Source organism: Martes martes, assembly GCF_963455335.1.
Source record: "Martes martes genome assembly, chromosome: 5".
NCBI lineage: Eukaryota > Metazoa > Chordata > Mammalia > Carnivora > Mustelidae > Martes > Martes martes.
Window position 1 is genome coordinate 73,731,907 of NC_137892.1, and position 15,541 is coordinate 73,747,447.

The 15,541-nt window shown below is 37.2% G+C and overlaps 1 protein-coding gene across 1 annotated transcript in view; it reads right to left on the reverse strand.

The window, feature by feature from the left end:
• RNF180 (ring finger protein 180) overlaps positions 1-15,541 on the reverse strand; it is a 194,624-nt gene that overhangs the window by 153,113 nt on the left and 25,970 nt on the right. The window contains exon 2 of the mRNA XM_080804253.1: positions 11,967-12,101. Coding sequence (XP_080660379.1) covers positions 11,967-12,101 — 135 coding nt within the window. The remainder of the gene's footprint in view (positions 1-11,966; positions 12,102-15,541) is intronic.

Consider the following 15,541-nt stretch of genomic DNA (forward strand, 5'->3'; position numbering starts at 1 on the left):
TGGAGCACTGGGTGTGGTGAAAAAACAATGAATACTGTTACGCTGAAAATAAATAAAAAATTTAAAGAAAAAAAAAAAAAAAGAGTCTCTAACGGTTTGTCTCCCTCCCTGGTCCCATCCCTCCCTGGTCCTATCTTGTTTCATTTTTTCCCTCCCTTTCCCCCACGACCCCCCACCCTGCCTCTCAAATTCCTCATTATTGGAGAGATCATATGATAATTGTCTTTCTCTGATTGACTAACTAGAGGGCTAAATGCTAAACAAAAAAATCTTGGTGTTTACCATATACCATACATAAAAATAACTTAAAATAGATCTGAGTCCTAATAGGTAACACTGTAAATACAAACTGTCTAGAAGAAAACATAGAGGAGAAAACCCTGTGATAGGAAATGTATTCTCAAAGCAGAAAAACACAATCCATTTAAAAAAACATGATAAGGTGGATTTCATAAAAATTAAAACAATCAACTATTTGAAAGGTATCAGTAAGGAAATAAAAACACAAACCACAGACTGGAAGAAAATTCACAAAACCTGTATCCAACAAGAAATTTTTAGCCAGAATATTAAAAAAAAAGTCTTACAACTTAATAAGAAAAAAAACCCCACAATTTTAAAAATGAGTACAAGATTTTTAACAGACACCTCACAGAGGGCACATACTGATGTTCAAAACCACATTTTAAAAAAGGCAGAACACCATTAGTCACTGCAGAAATGCAAATTCAAACAACATGGATTCCACTGTACATTTATTTTAAAAGTTCATAAAGAAGAAAAAGAGGAGGATGAAGAGAGAAAGAAAAAGAAAAGAACTAGCAGTATCAGTACTTACAAAGAGCAACCGAAAATCTCATACATTGCTAGCATGAAAGCAAAGTGGTACAGTCATTTTAGAAAACCTTCGGTCAGTCACTTAAAAACAATACCTACACTTACCCTAAGACCTAGCAATAGCTGGCAATAACCAGGAGAAATGAAAATAGATATCCACATAAAAATTTGTATACAAATATTCGTAACAACTTTATTATAGCTCAAAACTGTAAACATCCTAAACATCCAAAACAACTATGGCATCCCTACAATGGATAAACAACCATAGGATCCACATAATGTAGTAATATTCAGTAACAAAAAATCAACTACTGACATATGCAACAACATGATTCAATCTGAAGTGTGCTTGCTTTACTCTCTGTATTCTTAGAGAAAATTCCTTTAAAAATGTGAATTTTTAACAGTTTGGTCATATATGAGCCAAAGCTCATCTTAACAAATTTAAGTGGACTATACAAATCTGTTTGTTAAAGAACCTTGGGAAACTTACCGAAAATGACTCAATAAAAATAAGCAGTCTAGCTTTACCTAAATACCTTGCCTTAGAAACGAAGCGAAGGTATGGATAACATCTTTGCAGAATAGAATTAATCTCACAAAGCAGAATAGAATTAATCTCACAAACATCTGGCCTCATACACATTAGCTCCTTACATTAGGAGCTGACCTTTATTGAGATTAGTCTAACTGTGACGAATTTTTTTTTTTTAATTTACTTGACAGACAGAGATCACAAGTAGGCAGAGAGGCAGGCAGAGAGAGAGAGGAGGAAGCAGGCTCCCTGCTAAGCAGAGAGCCCCGTGTGGGGCTCAATCCCAGGCCCCTGGGATCATGACCCAAGCCGAAGGCAGAGGCTTTAACCCACTGAGCCACGCAGGCGCCCCTGTGATGAATTTTTTAAAAGACTGTTATTGAGAACACAAGCTGGAATGCACAAATAAAGTCATTTTTGCTTTGATATTAGATCCAAAACTTTCTCTGAGTTTTCAAGGTTTTATCTATATATGGACTAAGTAAATATTTCTACACTGGTACAAAGAACAGTAGCATATTAATGTCAAAGCAAATTAATGGCAGTCATCCTATCAATATTTACTGATTAATAGACACCATGTTAACCATATAAAGGGAGATAAAATTTATATATATATATACAAACACACACATACATACACATACGCACACACATACACATACATATAAAATGAAGTAATAAATATGTGTGTGTGTGTACACACACATACACACACACACACACACACATATGCCAGGGACTACGCTGGGTACCTTACATTTATTATCTCATTTTGTTATTTCATTGTGCATACTCCATTATATTATGTAATCAAATAAAGTGATCATATTTAATCTTGTAAGACTGATCATAATAACACAGAAACCATCATCGACTATAAATTGTAGAGATGCTTCCTGAACATTCTTACGAGAATAAACTGGAATCACAGTTCTAAGAACTATGAAGGGTATTTTAGAAGGTACTTACTTTTACTAGCTGACTAATATTTATGCTGTGTTTACTATGCCCAGGCATAGTAAAGACTGTTTTAAGGATTTAAGGATTTTTACTATTTTATAGACAAGGAAACTAAGACAAGAGCAATTAGGTAACTTTTAAGTAACTTGTCCCAAGGTCACAGAAACAAGGATTTCCAGCAGACAGTCGGGCTTCAGAACTTCCATCCTCAGTCACTGAGGACAGAGTGACCTCAGTCACTGAAGCGTTACTTCCTGTATCAAATAAATACTATCGTTTTCAGGCAATCAACCTTCTGATATCATTAGCATGAGTATGTTTTCAGCCATGATACTACTTTTCCCTTACAAAAAAACAAAACAAAAAAACCCAAAAACCTTAGCCATAACTTATTTTTAAATTAACCACAAATGATACACTAACTTATAGAAAATGAAAGGTAGGTTTAGAAAAAAATTCTATGACTGATTCTGAATGGGACCCAACCTGATTTTTATTTGAGAACTATTAATATGAAGCAAGCACACATTTTTCTCTAAATAGTTAAGAGTTAAAGCATTGTTTCATGCCAACAGAAGAAGAAGAAAATCAATTACAGCAACTGATACACGTGAGAGGAATGTGAAAGGCTAGGTGAAGAATGTACAGTGTTCTCTGTTTTTTCCTCAGGAAACTTAGGTATAGCAAACAAAGACAGCCAGGGTCAACAAAGGAGCCTCAATTATAAATGAGATTGCCAACTACTTCACCTGTACTTACACACAGTCTCAGAAAACATATGTAATATTCATGGTATTTACTTCCAATATAGTTTAACAGGTAAAGCAAGGCATCACACTATTAAATTTATAAGTCCACTGTCAACTAATTTAAAAAAATTTTTTTTATTAACATATAATGTATTATTAGCCCCAGGGGTACAGGTCTGTGAATTGCCAGGTTTACACATTTCACAGCACTCACCATAGCACATACCCTCCCCAATGCCCATAACCCCACCACCCTCTCCCTACCCACCTCCCCCAGCAACCCTCAGTTTGTTTTGTGAGATTAACAGTCTCTTATGGTTTGTCTTGTCAACTGATTTTTAAAAATCAAAAACATATGTGATAAGACAAGTTTTAACAGATGTATTTTAAGATAAATGACTACAATGGAAGCAACCTGATTTTAGGAATTTAAAGCCTTTAAAGCAATAGCATGAAAGGTTATCTCCTTTGGGAAAAAATAAAACTGAAAATTACAAAAACAGTATTATTAGGACTTAAAAAAAAAAAACCTTGCTAGACAGTTTTTTCAGGTCTCAAATTTATACTTGGGGGAGGAAGGAAGAGAAGAAGGAGGAATTAACAGCCAATTTCACTTAATGCTATCAGAGAAATATTGACAAAATATTTTGTAACTGAAATAATTTCTTCAAGCAGCAGGGGGAGCCAAGGCATTGTTATTTTGTTTGTTCTTTAAGGGTAGGGAATGTTTCTGGTTGCTATGTATAGGGATAATTTCATTTAATTTTAAAATTACAAATGTCAGGGGCGCCTGGGTGGCTCAGTGGGTTAAGCCGCTGCCTTCGGCTCGGGTCATGATCTCAGGGTCCTGGGATCGAGACCCGCATTGGGCTGTCTGCTCAGCAGGGAGCCTGCTTCCCCCTCTCTGTCTGCCTCTCTGCCTGCTTGTGATCTCTCTGTCAAATAAATAAAATTTTTAAAAAAAAATATTACAAATGTTATGCACTATCTTTTTATCATTAAATGATCTTTAAGATTTTTAATTAAGCCGACAGGTTTAATGTAAAAAGCTGACATAGACAATTTAATATTATGACATTTTTGAAAGATGTTTAACATTTGGCATTTCTAATGTTAGCATTAATACTCCCTCAGCTAATTCATTAAAAGTGAGCCAACTGTATATTTAACTACACGGCTATAAACATAACAGGGAAAAGACTGGGTAAAAAATACATCATTTACATTATTAATTTTACAAATATAAAGGAATCAAATTCTATTATCCTGCCCTTTTTTTTTTCCTATTTGTACTCTGAGAAGGTACTTGAGGATGAGAAATTTTTTTACTCAAAAGGTCAGAATGAATACAAAAATGATTTAAAGCCTCACTTAGGGTCTCCCCACATTCAACTTTGTCAACTTTCTAAAAATTCACTCTTCACACAAAACACACAACAAAAATAGTCTTTTTAAAATTCAATGGTCATATCACTCCTTTTCATTAGCTTCCCAGCTTTTAGAATAAAGATCAAAGCCCTTAATTTGGTTCACAAGACCATAAATGATCTAACTAATACCTTTCTTTGTAGCTTTAAATCCTGCCAAACTCCCTCTTGATCTCTGAACTCCAATCATGGAAATCTTCTAATTCCATGGATAGCCCATATTCACTCCACCACAGGGCGTTTCAACACGCTGGTCCCAAAGCTTAGAATGTGCTACCTCATGTATTGCTGTCACTAGTCTTCCACCACATCCCCACACAAGTCACTTCCTCAGAGAAGCCTTCCTGTTACAAGTTAGTTCAATCCTGTCTATATCCTGTTCTTATGGCTTTCTATACTTTTTCTTTTTGCCATTTACATGGCCATAAATTAGTATTTATGATCAACCACTATCCCAAAAGCTTCGCAAGGACAGGGCATCTCCCTTGTGCTCTTGTTTGAATTTCCAGTGTGTATTATAGGAACTGTTTGTTGTGTCTTAGCTTGGGCTGCCTTACCAAAATACCAGACATAGCCTGTGTGACTTAAACAGAAGACATTTATTCCTCTCAGTTCCAAAGGTTAGAATCTGAGATCAAAGTGGCAGCATGCTCAAATACCAGAAAGATTGCTCTTCTTAGCTTGCAGATGGCCATCTTCTCACTGAGACCAACATGGTGGACAGAAAGAGAGATGTCTCTCTTCTTATAAGGACACAGTCTTTTCAGGTTAGGGCCCTATTCTTAAGATCTCATTTAACCTTAATTACCTCCTAAAGACCCATCTCCAGATGCAAACACACCGGGGAATAAAACTTCACCATGAGCTTGTAGAGGCGATACCATTAAGTCTACGGCATGTGAAAAGATTAAGTATGAAATAAATATATGCTGACACTAACAAAAGAGAACATAGAAATATTTCAAAATAAACAATATAAGTATGATTTATTTCATTATTGTAGCTACTGGAAAAAAGATACCATCAGGTTAATAAAGTCAGAGAGAAATTGAGCAAAATATGTTAGCCAAAAAAAGGTGGAAAAGCTGTATAATCCAATACTCAATTTAACATTCAGTAATTATATCTTGGCCACCTTGGTTCTAGGAATGGAGTTTGAAAGCTGAAACACTCCACAGTCTGTAACTAAAAAAGAGTCATAACCCAGTAATTATAATGCTTTAAAATAAGTGTTGGGCCATTCCTTAGTCCCCATTTTCCTCCATTCACTAAAATCTGGTACTTGGCCTTCAATTCTCTCAACTACAATGAACCTTGACCTCCTCTTTGCTAAAGCCAATGTACACTGTCATGTAGGGTGTCCAGTGTATGCCAGTTCAACACAAATCTGGAGGGCACCCTTCACAGACCAACACCCTGCAGAACTGTGCAGTGTACAACCTGTACACTGAAGCTAGTGTCTGGTCTTTGACATCTCCCCAAAAGACCCAGTGTCATTAACCAACCCCTCTTCCTAGGAGATACCCATCCACTGAATTGTGTAACACTGTATCCTGATTTTTAGCCCTACCTTTCTTGCTTGTCTTTTTTCCAACTGTGTGCGCTTTATTTTTTCTGTCCATCCTTTAAACACTCCTTGGCCCTCTTTCTCACTCCATTCACACTGCACATGGTGATCTCATGCACTGTCACAGTTGTACTCTCCACTTGTATGCTGATGACTCCCAGAACCCCACTTTTAGTTCAGATCTCTGTTCTCAATCCCATATCCTTAGAATCGGCAGCCTCTTAGAAATCTCTACTGGAATGTTCTATGAGCCACATAAACTTGACATGTCCAAAGCTGTATCAAAACTGACTAAAAAACTAAAACTGAGGACACAATTCTTAATCACTGGCCAAGACTTCACAAATGGAGAGCATTTCTGTCATTGCATTTTTATGTTTTCAGGGTTTTTGTTATTTTATTTTTTTAAAAGATTTTATTTATTTTTTTGACAGACAGAGATCACAAGTAGTCAGAGAGGCAGACAGAGAGAGAGAGAGGGAGAGGCAGGCTCCCCCACTGAGCAGAGAGCCTGATGCGGGGCTCGATCCCAGGACCCTGAGATCATGACCTGAGCCGAAGGCAGAGGCCCAACCCACTGAGCCACCCAGGTGCCCCAGGGTTTTTGTTATTTTGGTTTTGGTTTGGTTCTTGCTCATATTTCATGTATCTTAAGCCTAAAAGCTGGGGTAAGAGTCCCTTTCCTCCTTGTGGACACTGTAAACTGTCTCAAAATTTCCTTCCAAATTCTTTCTTGCATGCCTTACTACATGCCAGGGGCTGGAAAGCTAAAGTTCAAATATCCTAGATTGCCTTACAGCTCAAGTTCCACACATGACCTAGCTTCCACCAGGCTGTTATACCTTCTCAGTATTATGAAAGCAGAAGCGATGACTGTATCTGTGCTCTTTTTTTCTAGGAAGCTTGGTTTTGAAGGTATTTGGTTATTCTGCACCAAGTTACTGTGATCCCAGTATCAAGTTTTTGATGCTAAAAAGCAGTGTATGGGACCTCCATTTCCTGGCATGGACAGGGCTAAAGAAATGTGGTCCTTGAGCCAAAAGCTATGGATGCAGTCTTCCCAGTTTCCTGAGCCTCTGTGTTGTTCTGAGGGTCATTTCAAGTCCGTGTGGGGTGCTGAGGACAGCAGACATAGTCTGAGATTCACTCAGGGTGAGGAGATTCTATGCAGGACCCCCTACCTAAATTTGGGTTATAATCTCAGAATAAGGGTGAACGAACAGTAAATGTGTTGCTCAGAGGAAGACAGAAGGAAACTTGCAAATGTCAACTGTGGTACGCAGTAAAAGGAAAGGGAAAAAATCTTCCCCTCAGGGCACAGAACAATTTCTTAAACAAAAAGTACAAAACATGAAGGAGATGACTAAAAGTCAACTACAGTACATGATGAACTCCTGTTCCTTTAAAAATTCCACAAAGAGTACAATATAAGTTACACAAACTGGCCAAAGATATTTGCAATAGAAAAACCAATAAAGGATTAGTATTTAGAACACATAAAGAAAAACTAAACAAAACAAAACAAAACAAAAAAAAAACAAAGGAAAAGTACCTACTGAAAAACAGGTAAGAAAAAAAAGACATTTGACAGAAAACACCAAGAGCCTGAGAGATGAGATGTGGAATGCTAGTGACAGTGACAATGGGGGTGATAAGCAATGCTCAAGCACTGCTCCTAGTATTGTCAGCAGAAACAGTTCAGGGCTGCCCAGCAAAGGCTGAGCGTGCACATGCCTTAGGAGGCTGCTGCCTTTACTCTCAGAAATTCACTCCTGCCCATGGGTGCCAAGGTATGTACAAGAGAGCTCATAATAGCACTGTTTGTAAGAGCAAAACACTGTAAGACTCCAATGTCTGTCAAAGCAGGAATGTATTATACACTGTGAAGTATTAATGCGCCAGATTCTATACCAAAGTAAGAATCAGGGGGAACTGTACTAAACATGGCGATTTCAGTGAAAGCAACAATTCCTGGGAAAAGACCCACTTACAGTGTGATTTCATTTACAGAAATTAAAATAACACAACACTTTCAGAAACAAACTTATTTTATACACATGACTTTTTAACTAATAGGCAATAAAGATAAGAGGTGATAAATTAAGCATTCTTTCAGCATAATATTTGATAAAATTATGTTGAGGTTCAATATTTTTAGTTTCCTTTAATTAAAACAGATCTTTTGTGGGGTACCTGGGTGGCTCAGTGGGTTAAGCCTCTGCCTTCGGCTCAGGTCATGATCCCAGGGTCCTGGGATCGAGTCCCGCATGGGGCTCTCTGCTCAGCAGGGAGCCTGCTTCCCTTCCTCTCTCTCTCTGCCTGCCTCTCTGCCTACTTGTAGTCTCTCTCTGTTAAATAAATAAATTCTTTAAGAAAAAAGACCAGATCTTTTGTTCATCGTTAATAATTTTTATGAAATGCTTCCATGTGTAAAATGTAAAGCATTTTTATAGTTAAAGAAAGATTGAAAGAGAAGCAAATTACCAATATATCCACTACTCAGTTTAACTAATATACAACCACTACTTTAGAAGCCCTCTCAGGATCCTTGATTACAGACTTCTCCCAGACTTAACAATGATACTAATTCTGAAGATTAGCTTTTAAGAGGTTTTTATATATGTATGTCTTATTTTACATGCATATATTTTAATACTTTATGGAAATACAAACATTGAGTATAGATTTATTTCTATAAATATGTATTTAACAAATTATTTTATATATATTTATCTTACAAGGCAGTTTCAATAGCTATATATATGTGTCTATATATGTGTGTATATATATATTTATATACATATAAATATATATATGTATACATATTTATATACATATAAATATATATATGTATACATATACATTTTATTTTAAATATGAAGCTGTGGCAACAAAAATGCAGTTCAGTGGTTACCTGGGTCTGGGCATGGGTGCAGGGCAAACGGGCCTAACGTAACTTTTTGGAGTGATAGAAGGTTTTGAAACTATATTATAGTGACAGTTGCTCAACTCAAATATTTACTAAAAGTCATGTAACCATATTCTTACAATGGATGAATTATATGGCTTATAAATTATACTTAAAAAGTTATGTGTGTGTGTGTGTGTGTGTGTGTGTGTGTGTGTTTTACTGTTTTTGTTCTTCTGGGAAGCCTTCCATAACTAGCCCAGGCAGCAGTCGGTTCACCTCCCTTTGTTACTATACTTATCAAATCAGGATATACTGCTTGGCCTGTCTTCATCTAGGTTTAAAGCCCCTAAAACAATAAAATAAAATAAAAAAATAAAAAATAAAAATAAAATAAAGCTCCTAGAGAAGTAGGATGCTTTTTTGTATTCTGCATCATTTTCTTGCGCAACCCATGCCAATACTAAAGTAGCACTTAACGTTTTTTTGCTCATTAAATAACTATTAAATGAATTAATAACTGGGAGTTCTGCACTTAAATAAAAGTATCAGCCGCTCTACTGAGAAGGTGTGAAATTGCATGCTGTCCTGAGGGACAGCATGAGGGAGGGAGGGAGGAACAAAAGGAGCAAAGAGATGGTGGAGTTTAGAGTACTTGCTCCGGACCTTCAATGTCAGGTCCAACTCTAGCTGCACTGCTTAGAAAAAGTATGATCTGGAGCAAATTATTTAATTGCCTGTACCTCAGTTTCCTTATCTATGAAGTAGAGATTATCTTCCTCAAGACAATCTATTCTTACCATATAGGGAATAATATAAAACATTTAGAACAATGCCTAACCAACAAACACATAAAAAGGTACTTGACATCATTAATCAGTAGGGAAATGCAAATTAAAACTATATACCAATATACATCTACCAGAACAGCTAAAATTACAAAGTCTGAAAAAGGGCTGACAAAGATGTAGTGCAACTGAAATTTATATTCACTTTGGAAAACTGGTAGCAGCTTCTAAAAACATTAAAATATACCTGCTCTGATGGCCAGGAAGGAATACTGACCAGTGAAGTTTAGGAAGATGCAAGTTGGAACATGAATGAAGGTGACTGTGACTGACTTCCCAACAGAACCCTGGAAAGCTCCCTAATTTAGATTCTGCGTGGCAGAAAAAGGCAGGCATGAGAAGGTCTCATTACTGCCTTTTAGGATTGCAGTTGAGATGAGCATGCTTATAAAGTGAATTAATATTTTAAAGCATTTAGAAACAATGCCTGACATAGCAATGTTATACCAGTAGACAGAGTTAAAAAAATACCTACTCTGTGGGCCCTCAGAAAAAATAAAACGGAAACACAGAAAATCTTTTACAAGAATATTGGTAGTAGGGGCGCCTGGGTGGCTCAGTGGGTTAAAGCCTCTGCCTTCGGCTCAGGTCATGATCCCAGGGTCCTGGGATCGAGCCCCGCATCAGGGTCTCTGCTCAGCGGGGAGCCTGCTTCCCCCCGCGCCCCCCCCCCGCCTGCCTCTCTGCCTACTTGTGATCTCTGTCAAGTAAATAAATAAAATCTTAAAAAAAAAAAAAGAATATTGGTAGTAGTTTTATTCATAACCCAAAACTAGAAATTCAGATAACAAGAAAAAAATTGATAAATTATATATCCATAAATGATAAATGGCATTCTACTCAGTAAAAACAAAAACAACAAAAACCCAAAAAAACTACAAATACAAAACATAAATGAATCTCTAAAACATTTGCTAACCAAAGTAAGTCAGGTACAAAAGACATGCTGTATGTTTCCATGTGAATGAAGGTGAAGAACAGGCAAAACTAGTGTATGGTGATAGACATCAGTATAATGATTGTCCTATGAGAGGGAGAGGAGGGAACTGGCTGGAAAAAGGCAAGACAACCTTCTGGAGTGATGGGAATTTATATATTTATCTGATTCACAGCAGAAAGGAGTAAAAAAATTTATCAAATTGTATACTTAATTTTTTTTTTACTCTGTGTAAATAATACCCAACAAATTACTCTTAGCATAAGTTTTTCCCCCCAATTAAAATGTTTTGTCCATTTTTAAGAAGTATCTGATATGTAGTAAGTATGCAAACAAAATTAGCTACTATTATCCATTCTAGTTGGCTAATTTGTTAGAGTGGTGAGGAAATAATCATGATTACATATGGCTGAGGCGAAAAACAAAACAAAACAAAAAACCCACAAACTAACAAGAACCAAAACCTGAGTGTCTCTCAAAGAAGGGGAAACAAACAATGACAGCTGATTATAGTCACTATATTGAAAGAAGAACTCCCTACAGTCTATGAATTACTGTCTAGTTGTACTTCTTTCATACTTCCTCTTCCCTAAAGCTCTTAGAGCAGTTGAGGGATTTTATTTTTATTGCTTAAAAGCCACTTATTTTTACCAGGGTGTCTAATTAAGAGCTTTTAAATATTACTTAGATTTTCCCATTGACTTTCAAATTACACATGAAGTTGCTCTTCTAGGTCCATATTGAATACTAACTATACACACACACACACACACACACACATACATACATATATATACACCTCTATACATGCACACAAATATATACGTATTTATAAATATATATATAAAAATAGGTTTTCCATTTCTTACTAGGATCTTGAACTTAATTGTGACTAAGGCTCATTCATGGTGGGGATACGAAAAACACTAACCATTATCTTCAACTTACATCTATGATACTGCACTTCAAACTGTGAGGGCATGCTCATGTCAGCAGCTAAATGTACAGTTAATTTTAGCCATGGAAAATGAGATGGCTTGTGAATACCACTTTGAAATGTTTTCAATGGTAAAGCAAAATAAAGTAAAAGAACCTAAGACAAGTGTTAAAGGGATAGGTGTGCACCTGTGGGTGTGCCCACAGCATTCAGATACTAGCAAAGTGTTTGAAGACTGGAGTTCACAGTACTTACCGTAAGAACTTGATTCTCAAGATAATTCATCAAACAACCAGAATTTGCTATACATTTTCTACATTTCCAACAACGAAGAATACTTATGTCTTCTTGATTATGATTTTGAGTTATCAATTCTTTGCTTCTTTTCATCTGTGGAAAAATTAAGACATTTTTAAAAGTTGGACTGTGGGGGTGCCTGGGTGGCTCAGTGGGTTAAGCCTCTGCCTTCAGCTCAGGTCATGATCTCAGGGTCCTGGGATCGAGTCCCGCATCGGGCTCTCTGCTGGGTGGGGAGCCTGCTTCCCCCTCTCTCTCGGCCTGCCTACTTGTGATCTCTCTCTGTCAAATAAATAAAATCTTAAAAAAAAAAAAAAAGTTGAACTGTGTCGGATCAAATGTGATTTTCTAAACCCTTACCACAACATTAGTTACACGTGGATCAGAAGAAAGAGAATTATCATTTAATGAGGTACCTACTAGTAACCAGGGCTTAGCTTAGCAGGACTCTATAAACTATGTCCTGGATTGAAAATTCCATTTAATTATGATGATGATGCATTTTGTTAGTGATTACCAGCTTATTTTAATTTTGCAGAACATTTTATGTCTGTTTATTTCCATCTTTCTCTCACTAAAAGTCATAAAAGGCAACTGCTGAAGGGTCAATTAAATAAGTTAAAGCAGTGGTTTTAAATGAGTCCTAACAAAGAACTATAAATACTCTTCTAAATAGGAAGTTTTAAATACCCACAGCATTAAATGTGAAATAAAACAGAATTTATTGAGCTGCAGTTAGTTATGTGAAAATGGGAAGTACTTACTTTAAATTGATGGCAGAAGTTCCTTATCCTGAATGCAGTAATTTCTCTTGTATATTGTACTCAGTGAAAAAAAAGACTTATAGAAGAGCCCTACCAATTTTGTAGTCTACTTTTACACCTGAGATTTTATGTAAATAATGGAAATTAGACCATTTGGGCAGAAGAGTTTCACACTATAATGATCCCAAAATAGGTGGACTATATTTATTAACTTGTCTGGTAACTATTTATTAGAAAGAAAGGAAATGTCTACTAAGCTATCCACAAGAGACTGACTAACTTCCCTGGCCACATTTCCTCATTTGTTAGCTCCTTCACCTTTCATTCATTCATTCAACATTAACTGACAGCTAACCAAATGCCATACAGTGAGTCAAACTCCAGTGGACAACAGGCTGAGTAACACTTATTTTCTGTCTTAGAGATACACTCACTGTGCTATAGCTCAACAGTTTCCTATCCGGATCATTATAATCGCTTGGGAAGTTTTAAAAAATGATGCTTAGGCCCCACTCCTAGAGATTTTAACTTATTTGGAAATGGGAGTGAGTTAGGAGTTAGCACTTTTGAAAAATTACCCCAGGTAATCCTGGATAACTTTTTAAAGTATGGTCAGGTTGAAGACAGAGATATATTACACAAACTATTAACTAAATCGCAATAGCTGTAAGGACTATAAAAGAGGGAACACTGATGAACCCTAACCACATTTAAGGATTTAAGGAATCCTGTATAGGAGGGCACAACATGCCCCTCTTGCAGCCCATCTAGCTCTGACCTTCAGGTAGCTAATTCCAGTTCTGTCTCCAGAGATATCATCAGAGCTCATCTCATTTAAATCATGTCCTCAATAATCTCAAGAACATTTTAATTTGCAAATGTCTTATCTCCTCCTGCTTGATGTGCCTTTCTTCATTGTTGAAACCCTCTCTGTTTGGCACTCCTTTCTCCTCTCTATATCCTTCTTAGTATCTTATGTCCCCATCTCCCTTTTAACCACAAATAGTTCTCAGCCAAGAGTAGGGACTCCAAGAAGAGGTCCCATCAGAATCAACAATGGAGGAGGTAGGCAAGATGGCAGAGGAGTAGCAGACTGAAATGATATCAGGTCACAGGAGTTCAGCTAGATAGTTATCAAACCATTCCGAATACCTACAAACTCAACAGGAGATTGAACAGAAGAAGAACAGCAATTCTAGGAACAGAAAATCAACTACTTTCTGAAAGGTAGGACATGTGGAGAAGTGCATCTGAAGCGACGGGAAGATAGACCATGGGAGGAGGGGCTGACTCCCGGCAAGCAGGGGAGCAGCAGAACACAAAATCAGAATTTTCAGAAGTCTGCTCCACTGAAGGACACTGCTCCAGAGGCTAAGCAGGGGTGGAGCCCTTGCAGGGACAGTGTGGTCTCAGGTCCCACAGGGTCACAGAAAGATCGGGGGTGTCTGAGTATGGCAGAGCTCCCAGGTATTAAAGGGGGAAAGCCGACTACAGAGACAGAGCCAAAGAGTGAGCTCTCAGCTCGGGGTTACCTTAAACCGTGATCCGTGGCACAGTCGGACCATGTCACTTCGAGCAGGGACCCCACAAGTGACAGATCTGGGGAGACTCACGTTCCTCCCCAAGGAGGAGCAGCATGGAGCAGGAATCGGCTGGGTTTGGAGACTCCAAAGGGGGCTGTGTGCCAGAGATAGAATGCTCAGTCACAGGCCAGGTGAGCTTGGAGCATGGTCAGATACCAGGGAGAACGGAGTGACTGACTGATTTTCTCTGAGGATGCACTGAAGAGTGGAGCACCGAGCTCTCAGCTCTTACTGCCATTTTCATTCCTGTCCTCCAGAGCTCTATGGAAAGCTTTCAGGGAACAAAAGCTCCTGAGAGTGAACCCAACCAGATCTCTTAGCCAGGTCCCTGGAAAGGGTGGTGCAATTCTGCCTTGGGCAAAGACATTTGAGAATCACTGTAACAGACCCCTCTCCCAGAAGATCAGCAAGAATATCCAGCCAAGACCAAGTTCTCTGATCAATGAGAACAGTGGAACTCCAGAGCTCAGGAAAGCAACACATAGAATTCATGGCTTTTCCTCCATGATCATTTAGTCTTGCAAAGTTAAATTAAATTTTTTTAAATTTTATGTTTCTTATTCTATTTTTAACTTTTCTTCTTTCCTCTTTAAATGTTTTTAACTAGTTTATCTTAACAATACCACTCTAAAAAAAATCTTTTTAAACCTTCATTATTATAGTCATATTCTATCCCTCATTATATTTAACCTTATTTTTTGTATACATATAGGTTTTTTCTTTTCTAAAAAAAATTTGGGATACAATTTCTAATAGATCAAAATACACCCTAAATCTAAATTTACACCTTAAATCTAGCACATGGCTTTGTTCTAGTCTCCAATCTGAGCACATTCTCTCTTTTTTCTTTTTTTTCCCCAACCAAATTATCTTATCAATTCCTTTTTCAGAATTTTTAAAAATTTTCATCGTTACAGTCATATTCTATCCCTTCATCATGCTCACCCTTATTTTTGTGTATATATGTAAGTTTTTCTTTCTGTAAAAGTTTTGGTCCAAGAGACCAAAACACACCCAAAATCAAGTGGGTCGCTCTGTTATATTCACCAGTCCTATATACACACACACACACACACACACACACACACACATACATACAAACATATATATAAATTTCCTTTTAAACCTTTTCTTTGCCCCGGTTTGGGGGTCTCTTCTGATTTGGTTAGTGTACATTTTTCTGGGG